The sequence below is a fragment of the Equus quagga genome, chromosome 8 (assembly GCF_021613505.1).
Source record: "Equus quagga isolate Etosha38 chromosome 8, UCLA_HA_Equagga_1.0, whole genome shotgun sequence".
NCBI lineage: Eukaryota > Metazoa > Chordata > Mammalia > Perissodactyla > Equidae > Equus > Equus quagga.
In genome coordinates this window covers 76,014,203-76,028,905 of record NC_060274.1, presented here as the reverse complement: position 1 = coordinate 76,028,905, position 14,703 = coordinate 76,014,203, and the positions used below count along the sequence as shown (strand labels likewise).

The 14,703-nt window shown below is 37.4% G+C and overlaps 1 protein-coding gene across 1 annotated transcript in view; it reads right to left on the bottom strand.

Moving 5' to 3' along the window:
- Positions 1 to 9,143: 9,143 nt before the first annotated feature.
- The window catches only part of HDAC9 (histone deacetylase 9), a 654,335-nt gene continuing 648,775 nt past the window's right edge, over positions 9,144 to 14,703 (bottom strand). The window contains exon 25 of the mRNA XM_046668931.1: positions 9,144 to 9,538. Within this exon, the coding sequence (XP_046524887.1) occupies positions 9,144 to 9,538 (395 nt within the window). The remainder of the gene's footprint in view (positions 9,539 to 14,703) is intronic.

The following is a 14,703-nucleotide window of genomic DNA, read 5'->3' as shown; positions in this document are numbered from 1 at the left end:
AATGCCCCACCTCTCCACCAATGCTGGCACTCAACATTTTACTGAACTTTTCATTGATTCAAAAAATAATTACTGAGTATCTATTATGCATCTTGGCTCCCCTCTAGGTTCTAGAAGTATAAGGGAAACATAAGAAAGTACAACAGGGGGACCTGATATAATTTTGGGATTGATGGCCAGTGAACGTTCTCCAAGAAGAGGAAGTGATAGTTGATCTGATATCTAAAGATAAGTGGAAGAGAATGAGGAGGGCAGTCTAGGGTCAGTGGGAGGAGAAGGAAGACTAGATAAGTATTCCAAACAGAGGGGAAGGTATGTGCCAAGAAGGCCTTATGTGAACTTGAATATGGCTCTTAGGAGAAAATCTGAAACCACAAAGAGATGCTATTACATGCCCACTAGAAAGGCTAAAATTATGAAGACTAATTATACAAAGTGTAGGTGAGGATATGAAGCAATTCTAACTGTCATTCATTGTTGGTGGGAATGAAAAATGGCACAGCCATTTTGGAAAGCAGTTTGGAAGTTTATTACCAAGTAAAACATATGGCTTCCCTACAACTTGGCTATTCCACCCCTACATATATATTGAAATAAATTGAGTGCTTATGGTCACAAAATAAAAACTGGTACAAAAATTTCATAGAGACTTAGGTTTCTCAAAAAATTAAAAAGAGAATTACCATATGATCCAGCAATTCCACTTTTTTTTCATGAGGAAGATTTGCCTTGAGCTAACATCCATTGCCAATCCTCCTCTTCTTTTCTTTTTTTTGCTTGAGGATGATTATCCCTGAGCTAACTTCTGTGCCAATCTTCCTCTACTTTATATATGGGATGCCTCCACAGCATGGCTCAGGAGCGGAGTAGGTCCATACCTGGGATCCAAACTCACAAATCCAGGCTGCCAAAGCAGAGCACATGGAACTTTAACCATTTGGCCACGGGGCTGGCCCCACCAGCAATTCCTCTTTTGAGTATATATTGAAAAGAATGGAAAACAGGATCTTGAAGAGATAATTGCACACTCAAATTCATTGAAGCATTATTCACAATAGCCAAGAGGTCGAGGCAAACTAAATGTCCATTGACAGATGAATGGATAAAGAAAATGTGGTATATACATACAATGGAATATTATTCAGCCAGAAAAAAGATGGAAATCTTGTCATTTGCTGGAACATGGATCAACTTTGATGACATTATGCTAAATGAACTAAGCTAGTCACAAAGGTAAATACTGCATCATTCAACTTATATGAGGTATCTAAAGTAGTCAAGTTCTTAGAAACAGAAAGTAGAATGGTGGTTGCTAGAAGCTGGAGGGAGGGGGAAAAGAGAAGTTGTCATTTAGTAGATATAGAGTTTTAGTTTTACAAGATGAAAAAGTTCTAGAGATATGTTGCACTACAATGGGCATATAGTTAACACTACTGTCCTGTACACTTAGCAATGGTTCAGGTGGTAAATATTATGTTATACGCTTTTTATCACAATAATAAAAAAAATTTCAGAGCAGCTTTATTCATAATAGCCCCAAATGGCAGAGGATCTGAATAGACGTTTTTCTGAAGAAGACATACAGTTGGCCAACAGGCCAACCTTATGTAAGGTGCCTAATCACCAGGGAAATGCAAATCAAAATCACAGTGAGATATCACCTCACACCTGTTAGAATGGCTAACATCAAAAAGACAAGAAATAAAAAGTGCTGGCAAGGTTGAGGAGAAAAGGAAACACTGATACACTGTTGGTGGGAATGTAAACTGGTGCAATCACTATAGAAAATAGTATGCAGTTTGCTCAAAAAATTAAAAGTAGAACTAACATGATTTAGCAATTCCACTCCTGGGTATTTATCCAAAGGAAAAGAAAACATTAACTCAAAAAGATATATGCACCCCTGTGTTCACTACGGCATTATTCACAATAGCCATGACATAGAAGCAATCTAAGAGGCCATCAATGGATGAATGGATAAAGAAAATGTGGTACAATGGAATATTATTCAAAAATAAGGAAATCCTGCCATTTGCATCAACATGGGTGGACCTTGAGGGCATTACGTTAAGTGAAATAAGCCAGACAGAGAAAGACAAATACCATATGATCTCATTTATGTGTGGAATCTAAAAAGACCCCTGAACTTATAGATACAAAGAACAAATTGGTGGTCGTCAGAGGTTGCGGACTGGAGGATGGGTGAAATGAGTGAAGGGGATCAAAAGGTACAAACTGCTAATTATAAAATAAGTAAGTCCTGGGGATGTAATGTACAGCATAGTGACTATAGTTAATAATACTGTATTGTATATTTGAAAGTTGCTAGGAGAGTAAATCTCAAAAGTTCCCATGTAACTATATACCGTGATGCATGTTAACTAGACTTATTGTGGTGACCATTTCACAATATATACATATATCAAGTACACCTGAACATAATACAATGTTACATGTCAATTATATATCAATTAAAAAATCAGAAAAAAATAAGTCAATAGCCCTAAATGGGAGATAAGCCAAATGGCCATCTACAGGTGCTTGTGTTAGTGCCATCGAGTTGATTCCAGCTGCTAGTGACCCTGTGTACAGCAGAATGGAACCCTCCTTTTTTGCACCATCTCTCATTTTCTGGCATTATATCAGACAACGCTCCACTGCTATTCATTGGGTTTTCATGGCCAAGTTCTTCTGAGGTGAGTGGCCAGGTCCTTCTTCCTAGTCTGTCTTAGTCTGGAAGCTCTGCTGAAACCTGTCCACCATGGGTGACCCTGCTGGTATTTGAAATACCGTTGGCATAGCTCTCAGCATCACAGCCACATGTAGCCGCCACAGTGTGACAACAAACAGACAGGTGGTGTGGTTCCCTGACCGGGAAACAAACCAGGGCCTTGGTGGACCACTATACCACCAGGCCTGGCTCATCCACAGGTGCATGGATAAACAAATTAGGGTGTGTTTATACACTGGAATAATGCACAATAATAAAAATGAGCAAACTACCAATTGGATGGTCTTCAAAGCATCATGCTTAGTGGAGTAAAAGAAGCCAGGTAAAAAGCAGTAGGTACTATGGGATTCCCTTTAAATGAAATTCAAGAACTGGCAAAATTAATCCATAGTTAAAACTAAAAAACAAATGGTTACCTCTGGAGGGATTGGCATTGATTAAGGAGAAGCATAAGTAAACTTTCTGGGATGAAAATGTCCTCAATCCTGTTCTGAGTAGTGTTTATATAAGTAAGGAATAGGTAAAAACATTTTGATATGTGCATATTATTATACATAAGACATACCTCAGTTAAAAATTAAATGAAAGAAGATCATTTTTGGAACGCAGATCACAAAACAGAAAGGAAAGATATCAGAGATAAGGTACGAAATGCAGGTGAGGGTCTGATCATGCAGAACTTATGGGTCCTGTTAAAAATGATGGTCTTTATGTTAATGGAGAGGGAAAGGCATTGAAGGGTTTCCAGCAGAGGCATGACAGGACTCGCTGTCCAGTTGTGTTGAATTTTGTTTTGTTTTGAAGAGCTCCCTGATTGCTGTGTAGAAAATGGATTAGAAAGAAGGTAAAAGTGGATATGGGAACCAGTAAGGAAATGACTGTAAGAGTTTGGATGAGAGATGAAAGTACTTCGGAGTGAGTGTTGGCAGTAGAAGTTAAAAAAAAATAGATGGATCTCTCAAGCTATTGTCTTTATCTTGGATGCCCTTCTTATGTACTAGGTGAGATCCTGCGTATTCCTCCACCCTGGCTCAGTTGTCCCTGCTCTGTGATTTGTTCCCCAGTCCTTGGCCTAAGTTAAGTTTCCTTTTTCTCTGCAGCTCAATCTATGAAATGACTTGTCAGTTATTACAGTTGGTTGTTGCTGTCTGATCCTGTGGTAGGAAGAGTGACAGCTCCCAAAGATGTCTACATCCTGATCCCTGGAAGCTGTGACTATGTTACCTTGCATGGCAGAACTGACTATGCAGAGGTGATTGAGGTTAAGGATCTTGAGATGGAGAAATTATCCTAAATTTTCCTGGTGGGTCCAACCTAATCATATGAGTCTTTAGAAGCAGAGAACCTTTCCCAGCTTTTAAGCAGGCTTTCCCAGCTTTTTTTCTTCCAACAGAGAGAGAGATGTGATGACTGAAGAAAGGTCAGAGAGATGTAAAGTTGCTGGCTTTGAAGACAGAGGAAAGGGGCCGTGAGCCAAGAAATGCACGCAGCCTCCAGCAGCTGGAAAAGGCAAGGAAACAGATTCTCCCCTAAAGCCTCTAGAAAGGAACCAGGCCCTGCCAACCTCCTGAGTTTAGCCGACAAAGAGTTGCGTCGGCCTTCTAAATTTTGTCATTTTGAGCCATTAAGTTTCTAGTAAGTTTTTAGGATAGCAATAGAAAACTAATACAATCCCCAGGTATGTGAACCTTTTGAGGACTGTATGGTAGCTTTGTGACCCTGGCTTCCAACACTTTGTCTGGCATATAGAAAATAGTCAGAAAGTGTTTGAAGAATAAATGAACTGGACATTCTCCCTCTTCATTCTGCAGGTTGGAGGATAATACTGTAATCTGTCAGCATCACTCTCATAGTTTTCTCCCCCGTTAAAGACAATTCCTCTCTGCGTTCAATCAGATGCTTGGCTTCACGCTCCCTCCTTTATTATGTTTCCTCAGTCAATCTATTTTTATGATATGAGTACTATGGATTCTGGTTAGCCAACATATCTGAAAGCGGACATTATTCAATTAGTACTATGAAAGAAAATAAATGTAAAACACACATTTTGAAAACTCTTATAAAAATATAAAAACACTGATTCCCCCAGAAAACATAGTAAATAGAGACAAGAAGAGCTCAGATATCATAACAAAATGTTATGTTGCCATTTTAACAATGGTTTGCCTTCTGTCTTTGGATTCAGTCATTTATTCAATAAGTATTTATTTATTACCTACAATGTATTGGGCATTGTGAATGTTCTTGAGTTAAGCCAGCTAACCACAGATTAGCTAATTGAATCAATTTATTGCTTAGTGATTGTTTGTCAACCTCTTGTTTTTAATGACTATACTATTGATTTAACCTATGAACAGTTAAATATATAGATACCCAGGACAGCCTCTATATTCTAGTATTATAGGTCACTGGATGATGAACTATTATGAGAGGGAAAAAATAGAATAAATTGAGGAAGAAGAAAAATGAGAGAAATAAATAATAAAACCGAACCTTTACTAAGTACTTACTATGTGTTAGGTGTTAAGTTTTTAAAATGTATTGTCTCGTTTCATCCTCAAAACCCTATAAAATTTTCCCTTCATTTTAAAGACAAGGAAAATAAAGCCCAGAGAGATACGTAACTTGCCCCTGATCCCACAATTATTAAGTTGGAGATGGGATTTGAAACTAGGCAAGCTGATTCTAGAGTCACAGTCTTCTCTTATTCTGTAGTGGTAAGAAGATGGGATTGAAGGAGTGGAGACAAAGATAAGATGGTGGGACGCTAGTGTTACCATATTTCATTTTACATATAGTTCCATTAAATTATGTTTCTTTTTTCAAATTAAACACTTCTTTATAGAGAATTCAGAACAGAACCCTGAAATACATAATCGGCCACTGGATTAAATCTCTACCATACTAAGCCAGACTTCACACACGCCCCAAGACTACATGTTAGGCACTGAAAACAGAGATAAAAAGATGGTCCAAGGAAAAAGGAGGAAAAGGAGATGAGAGGACAGACTGTCCTTCCTTTTACCAGGAGTTTCCAAATCTCAGCCCACTCTTCAACTAGGGCTTTGTTGACACTGCATGAAAATTAAGAATAAAATTTATATTGGAAAGTTTGCATGGGTAGATAAATGAGTGCTCAAAATAATGGTATCATAGAGAAAAATCAGAAGCCTGCATAATTTGTGCAATATTTGGCTTCTAGAAGCCTTGGAGACCCAATCCTAAAAGATGGAAAACAAAGTTGTGTTTCTAAGTATATTAAATACGAATGTGTATTTAATAGTGGTCTACATTTCTATATAAATCTTCAGATACAAGAAAATGGTGTTATCAGTGTCCTTGGCACTACTGATAGATCAGTCAAAGCTAAGGCAGATGATAATCAGGACTTTCCAGCTTATTGTTATACTTTTTTTGATACCTTGAATAAGACAGTTACTCAAAACACAAGATAGCCAGACTCGGAACCATCTATTTCTCATGCTTCTGTATTGACTTGAAACCATCTCATTCATGAGAAAAGATGCCAAAAGTTGAAGATTAAATGATTAAATAAACAACCAGATCAGATCTAACATGATTCACACTATAATCAATAGGTCAAACTGACATTTGAAAACTTAACTTTCAGTGTTTGTTTTGATTTTAAAAAAAGACAGAGAGAGAGAAAGTCAGGAATTCTACAGCATAAATGTGTTCCCAGTAACCTAATAGTTGATCATCCTGAAGTCTTGATTGCCAGAGAGAACTTTTTCTTGATTTTCAGCAGAGCCTGAACTGGTATCCAAGAATAAACCTGAATGCTGCACTGACCTTTTCAAAGTAGAAGCGTTGGAAACAGATATCCAACCAATGTAAAGTATAATCTTTTAAAGATGCAGTCTTCTAGCAAACAAGAAAAAGCCTAAGATCACAGTTCTCTCTTTTAAACAATATGCTATATATGACCAGGCCTATCTATTTAATATTCTTTGAACATATAACTTGGCCCCATTTAGGTTTTTCTTGTCTTTTCGTTTTGGTTTTGTTTGTTTTGCTGACCCATCCATCATTTCCTTCCTGATCAAGTCCTTTGTCACCTGAAAATTATGTTCTGAAAACTGTGTTTCGGTCAATAATCCCCAAAATGAATCCTCACATGTCAACCTTTTTCTAATAATTTATTCTTCATGGTCCATCAATGAGTTATAAAAATGAAATGACTGCTTGCACTGTGTTGTCATCTCCCCCCCATCCAAGAAAAATGAACAAAAAGTACTTACAATGGTTCTTAGCCAGGAGCATTTTATCCCTTATTCACTAGTGGTAAATGAGTCAGATATGAGTTGGCCAGGAAAAGAGTTGCTTTACCCAAAATCTTAGTACAAAATGAGTCATCTCACTCCAAACACCAATATATCCTCCAAAATAACTGGCAAGAATTTCCTATAAAAAGAATCTTGCCTTCACCCTTTTCCATCCATTTAGTGCTCTGAGTTTTCTGATTTTTCAATTTCCTGTGTACTTATAATATTGTATTGCTAACAAAGGCCCAAGAACATTTCCACCTCTTTATCTCATTCTGAAAGTCATCTTTCCTGTATTGAGTAGGGGGACCATTCTAATAGTATTCCCCTGAAAAGAGTAAATGCTTTGGCTTTCAAGGGTTCTCCCTGACTCTCTCTGATGAAATTCATGCATGGTTCAATAAATATGCAAAAGCCAGTTCTAGAGGAATTTTTCTTTTCTTCCGCTGAAAAAGTGAGTTCAGAGCCACAGGAAATGTTTCAAGCTAAACCATTTTTCTTCCCGCAAGAAAAATCAATCAAAATAGATACAATCTCTCTAAAACTGATAAGCAAACATGAATCCAGGCCACAAGCTTCAACTCTGTCTCCGTGTACATCAGAACATGCCCATTCCCATTCTCTTTCTGCTATCACATAAAGTTTAAAAATCACTGTGAACTGAAGCCAGGGTTTAGTCCCTGTAGATTATCAACAGTCAAGCACACTATTTACCTGAGGATAAATAAGCATGCTTACAGAGCTCCAATTCCTGCCAAAGTGCTGAGATTTTTATACTACTTGGGGCTCATAACATGACTTATTATTCTTAATTATTTTAAGCTCTGCAATTTACTGTGTAAAATTACTTACAATTCATTTCAGGTCGGAATTTAAGTTCGTTTCTCTATATTAAATGAATTCTAAAGAATAGCTATGCTCCTTTTATATCCAGCACTAACAGATGTTAGTTTCCTCAGTTTTACAGCCCTCAGATGACAGACAACTAACTGTATTTGGCCTTGGGAATAATTGCAACACCTTTGGATTATGAACTTGGTTCATTCCTTAGCTGGGAACCGCAGGAGGTTAGTTCATATTATCAAAGATGTAAAATAAGTTTTCCCTTATGCTCCAGATGCTCATATGAAGATGCTTTCTAATACAATATTGTATAACTTTTTGTTCCTACTAGTAATCTGCTCTTTAAGTGGTTATGGCAAGAAAAAAAATAATTGCATAAAAATGAAATCTCTTATTCAATGTATCTCCTTCTTTTGACCAAAACAAGATGTTAAATCCATTAAACTCTGAATATCCAGTAAAAGCAAGAAAGCTAAAACTGTTCAAATTTGTGCAATCTTGGGAAAATTGCCAACTTATATACTAGTAGCAGGATCTGTGTAATTAATGGTGATGTTGTTGACGGAGGGAGTCCGATTTCATTCTCAGAAGCAATTTAAAAGTGCAAGCTGGCAGAGCTTTAGCAAAGCCTCACCTGATTCGTTTTTAAATTGAGGAAATGTAACTTTTAAGTCAGCCATAGAAAGCACCAATGTTAATGTACGTACATTTGTGGTGGCTTTGGTCACAGTAGACTTAAAAGACATTTTGAATGTAGTACAGTCTGTAGGATAGGATAATGAACACCAAAATGCACCAACTGACAAACATTTCTTAAAAGGAGAACAAGCAAACCCAATCTTAGGTTAACCTTATTTATTTTGCTCTTGAAAGCTATATTCATATGAAGACTAATTGAAGTCAACTCCTTCTTATCATAAAGTAAAATAAAGTCAGACTCAAGTGCACACATTCCTTTACATAGACTCCTTTGGAGGCAAATCCATTTTTATCCATTCATTGGACCTCAAAGACAGTCATATAAGGAGCTTGTATGTATTTAGGCTATCCAACTGACCAGCAATACCTCCAGCTTCTGCTTTCCTTTTTCCCCTTGTTATATCAGAAATTTCAAAATGGTGAGAGAAAGAAAAATAACATGTAGAAAAAATAGAAATAATGAGGGAATGAAGGCAAGCCCACAAGTATCTCTTTCCATAATATTCTGGATGGGATGCAGATGGATGGATAAATAAGGATGGATAATCTTTAATTATCCAACAAGGAGTGATTTTTCTCACCATCTATCTCATCCCCTTTATTTTTCTGTAAACTGCAACCACATGGTCCAGCTCTGTGTTTCCCATGAAGAATGAAACAGATGAATCCTTGATAGCTGACAGAATGCGCTGTGGCATATGTGGATTTGGAGAAGACAGGTAGTAGAAGTGGAGGAGACAGGTGAAGGAGAGCCTGGAGAGAGGTGCAAGAACGCTAACAATGAGCCTGGATGTTACTGACCTTAATGATTCCCCCATGTTGGATCCATACCTGTTGTCTTCTCGAGCAAAGGGCTGTTCCACATCCACTGTCAGGGAGGCCAGGGCAGAAACAGTCTCTGTTTCCTCCTGCAACTGAGCCCCAGCCAGAGCACAGCCCCTTGGCACAGCTACCATCCTTACCGACTTCCAGTATTTGCCTAGAAAAAAACATGTATCATACTTTATAGGAATTTTACTTAGAGCAGTGTTAATCAGAATACTTGTATAGGTCCAACTCAGAGTATCGTTAAGTTAAAATTCGCCGTGTTATACACAGTTGTAATTTGGTTTCTTAATTGTCATGATTAAGTCTTTTTCTCAATCTAAGAAGGCCAAGTTGTGAAGTGCTAATATTCCCAAGCCTGAGTCTCTCTCCCTTGCTCAGAAGGTAATAAAGTGAGGAATAATCCATGGTCTAATGAATTCACTATCAGACTGACAGCTGTTTCTGCAACTAAGTAAGCAAACTCTGGGCATCATGCCCCCTGGGAAACCCTCAAGAGACTGGGAGGTGGAAGTCTCATGGAGAAACTGAATGAAATAGTAACGTCAAATTGCTACTTGAGCCATTAACTTTAAAAAAAAAATGAAGTTGGAATATTAAAGAAAAGGAAAAGCCCAGAAATGCCAGCATGAATCAAATGGCAACTTTGCCAGAACAACCAGGTTTGTTAGTCCTGGATGTTCTTTATTTCTCAACCCCAGGGTGTGCACTAGAACAATAATTGATTTAAAACTTTAATATATGCATTGGCTGATGTTGGAATCCTTCCACACGTCATATGGATCTTTCTGTTTTTGAGGCAGGGAAGGAGAATGAGAGGAAAATAGGAGATCATTTCGTGAGAATATGCCAATGGGATAAATATGAAAGAGTAGAGTCAACAGACCCTAAGCTATTTCTTGTGAAGTGTCCAGTAGCCCCAAATGAAAGCAGGAGAATCTCCCTGGGTGCTGACACGACTCACCAGGTTAGAACTATCTCTGCAGCCTCACCAACTAGGCGGCAAGTTGGCATGCAGAGTTTGCTTACTTCCAAAAAAAATTCATTTAGAGTAGAAAAGGTAAATGGATGAATACTGGATTGGGAAGTAAGATAACTGGGTTCTGGACCGAGCTCTGCCACTGACCATCTTATCATGCTGGAAAGGCTCTCCAGCACTTTAATTCTGCTTCTCAAAGCAGGTGGATGGCCTCAAATCCCTTCCAGCTCTAACTAACATTTCGTGATTAGCTTTTTGTTATCTTATTGCTTCCCAAAGGAATGAATGTCACATTAGGGGAGGAGACCCAGTCTCCCCCTCTACTCCTCATGTCAACAGAACTTCCTGACATAGTTATCTAGGACTGCTTCACCTACTGTGATGACCTATTATGACCAGAGTCTGAGAATCATAAAGCTTTTAATTTGGACCAAAGGATAGCAATTCTAACTGTGAATGAACCTACAAACTAATACTTTTTGAAAGCTAAGGCTGTGCCAGATGTTGGAGACAAAAAGATACTTCCCTGACACCAAGAAATTCATGGTCTAGTTGAGACAGCACTTTTAGTTAACAAACAATGACAATTCTGTGTGGAAAAGGCCCATGTGATTCTGAGAGGAAATAAGTAGAATATATACTTATGATGACAGGAAGGCGAGAGAAGACTTGCCAGAAAAAATAACACTTGACCGAGTATTTGAAAGACCATCAGAAGTTAGTCAAGCGGAAATAGAGGGAGGTGGTGGTGGTGAGGTATCCCTGGAAGAGGAAATAGTGCATACAAATGTGCAGAAACTTGAGCCTCTGTGGTTTACCAGGGCACAAAGTCCACTGCTAGGCACAACTGGTACAGAAGAAAAGTCTGGAGTGTGATGAATGAGACTGCTGTGGTAGGCGTGGTCTAATTAACACACAATCTTGAATCACATGCCAATGATCTTGGACTTCAACCTGATGAGGGGTGGTAAGGGGCCATTTTAAGCAGAAGAGGCACAGAATCAGGTTTAAGTTTTTAAAAGATCCCTCTGGAGATATCATGGAGGATGGACTGGAAGGTGATAAGAGTGGTGGCAGAAAAAGCAATTTCACATCTTAGCAAAAGTCGAGGTGGGAAATGATGATGTCTAAACCAAAGGGAAGTGACAGAATAGAAATGAGGAGATGGACTAAAGAGAGGGGATGGGAGGTAGGCAATGGAAATGTATCTTGGCTTATTCTTTAATGCCCCTCTATCTCTCTCAACTTTGAAAGATGACCTTGCATTGACACAGTTCCATTCCAAGACCCTAATCTCTCTAGATCGCAATATCATTATAATCTTACCCAAGCTGGAGATGCTATATTCCACCTATAAGTGCATTAAGTTGTAATGTTTCACAAAATATTATTATTAAACATTATTTTAGCACATGATATTCACAAGCTGGGATGCTGGGTGTCATCCTTTCTTTTTTCTCTAGAGTGACTAATATGGGGCCTCTGACAAACAAACAACAGGTGGCTGGTAGTTTATGGGGTGAATTATTTTATGAACACTATAGGACAGAGAAATTAGCACTATTCAGCTCCTCATATGTGCCAAGGACTGTGCTAGGTGTTTTCACATTTATAATTTAATTCAGTACTCATGACAACTATGTAGGCAATGTTAAGTAATTTTTTCTAAGGTCACATGACTAGCAAGCAGAGGAACTGAAATCTTTACCCAGGTCTGCCTGCCTCCAAAATATCTCTTCCTCTGTACTCAGGTGTCCTCCTTTATTTAGTCCTCCTCTACACTCCTCCCACTACACATAAAAATACAAAAATAGACTCAATATATGAAAATCTCAACTTAAAAGAACTATGCATATTGCAAAGGAATTCCTCACTTACCAAAGAAATCATCTTTGGTAATAACAAGTTACTCTTGTTCCTTAGATTATGTGACTCAGTTCATCCACGTTTTATTGACTTTTATAGCATGGATTTATTGCACTAAGTGAGACAACAACGTTGAGACTAGTTCTTTCTACCATTCATTTCTCATAACCTTGTACTATTGCAAGTACCTGGCTCCCAGGTAAGTCATTGATGAAGCTATCATAAAACTGGAGACAAGTGCTCACTGAAGATTATGAATAAGAAGTCCATTGAAGACGGAGCCCTGAACTAAAAGACAAGGTTTTCAGATTGAAGACTCCACACTAGTCCCAGAGAAGTCATTTGGATCACTCTGAAGCACAATTTCAACATTTCTAAAGTGATAGTGGTGGCCTTGATGATAATGCAATGTCTTTTCCTGCTCTAATTCTAATTGATCACTGATCTCACATTACATATCACTCTTGGATATTAGAATAAACTTAGTATGCAGAAAATCTTACTTTTCTGTGAGCCTATGAATCCTTGAAGAGATCAGCAAATACTTACTTTTAGATAATATGGTAAGTGTAGAATAACCAAGGGCTTTAATTTTCAAGCATTGTACTTTTTCCTCAAGAAGAGAGCTCATGGCCATAGACAAAACAAACATTTTTACTCCCAAAACACAATCGGGACAGAAGGTATGAATCATTAATAACAATCTTTCAGCAGAATGACTGACAATGATCCTTTAAAGTTTAGCCTGTATGTGCGTGAGTAGTAAGAAAGATTTTAAATAGTTGAGACCTTTTGAATAAAACGTAATATGTGTAAAATATCCTGCTAAGTTAAGATTAAATGTTAGAATTTTGGCTTTCGTCCAAATGTATGAGGTTCCTGAGTCAGAAATAACCCAAAACTTTAAATTCAATATGGTCTCTGGCAAAGACTATAAAAACAATGGAAATATTCTACATTAATAACGCATTTATAGACCACTATCTCTATTTATAAAGGAGATAATTAAAATAGAAATGGATATAGCACAGACTGTGCAATATGCAGCCAATTCAAACCCCACAATTTATGGGTTATATTTTGACATGATGGGTAGAGTTTTTTTCTTACAGAAGCATATGCACAAGAAAATCGTATTGGTTATCATGGGAATAATACCCCGATTAGAACATAAGAGAAATGAACCAAAGTTTACTGCTAGAGTTTTCAGGAGCTGGTATTCATAAAATAAAATATTAGTAACCAGCCACCACTGGGTTGCTCTCCTAAGGCAATAAAACTGGCAAAAGAGAGGAGTTTTCCATTAAAATTGGACAGACAACCTCCCTCTTTGGTCATATCCTCTATCCTTATTCGTTTTTCCCACTATGTAAATCTTCCCACTTTCAGCGCTTTTTTTCTTGGACTATTCAGTCTTTATTATTCTGCATTTTTGTTTTGTCTGGTAAAGCTAAAGCAAAGAATAAATATAAAAGAAATGTAAAAGCTAGATAACAGAATGCAGACAGTCAGGAGTTAGAGATAGGGGCCATAGATGAAGTGTCATTGGGTCAGATAGGAGCCATAAGAGGATATCTTGCAGGTATTATGGAATCAGATGTCAGTGTAAACCAGATCGTTCTCGGTAATGAGCAACTTGGAAAAATAGGTAGTGGTTGACATATGAAAGTCTGTGTTAGAATTAACCCATCCACCAAAAGATTTCCCAACCAAAGTCCTTTGACACTTTGGAAAACTCCTGACCCTAGAAATCTCCCACATATATCATCATTTCGGGAGCCTTAGACTTGTTTCTCAGATTTGTTCTTGCCGTTAATGATGCCATGCTTTGTCATTACACACCATGTTCTCATAGGAAAAGAATCTGGTACTGGCCTAAACCTGTTCCTATCCCCTTAAGTCTTCAAGATTATTAACACTTGGGACTTACAAAGGACCTAGGTTCATGGATTCTCCAGAGCTCAGAGCTTCTTAATACTTTTTTAATATATATTTTTTAGCTAAATGGAGAACTTTACTGGGATCCAAAGCATTGTATATATGCAAAAATAAAGATATACTGAAAATTGGTGTATAAATAGAGTGATCAGGTAATTTTTCATCCAAGTTGGGATAATTTTGAGGTTAAAATGGGGCTAAAAATAAGACATGCTACGGAAACACTCATTTTTTGGTCAACAAATTATTTTCATCAGTGGACCTATAAAATAGTCCTATTCAAAAATTATTTTCACAACTAAAATTCATTCTAGAAAATAAAAATCTCATGACTTATGTATGCCAAACCACAATAACCAACTTCTTTATATTGATTATCTGAATATTAGAGAATAACATAAGCAGAATTATGATTGTTGGTAAATATTCACACATGTTAATCAGTTCTGTGGTTATATCTCTCACTGATAGAATATCATTGCTATTTTTTAATGAAGAATGCATTTTTTATTTCAATGTGGTCTAAATATTTTAGA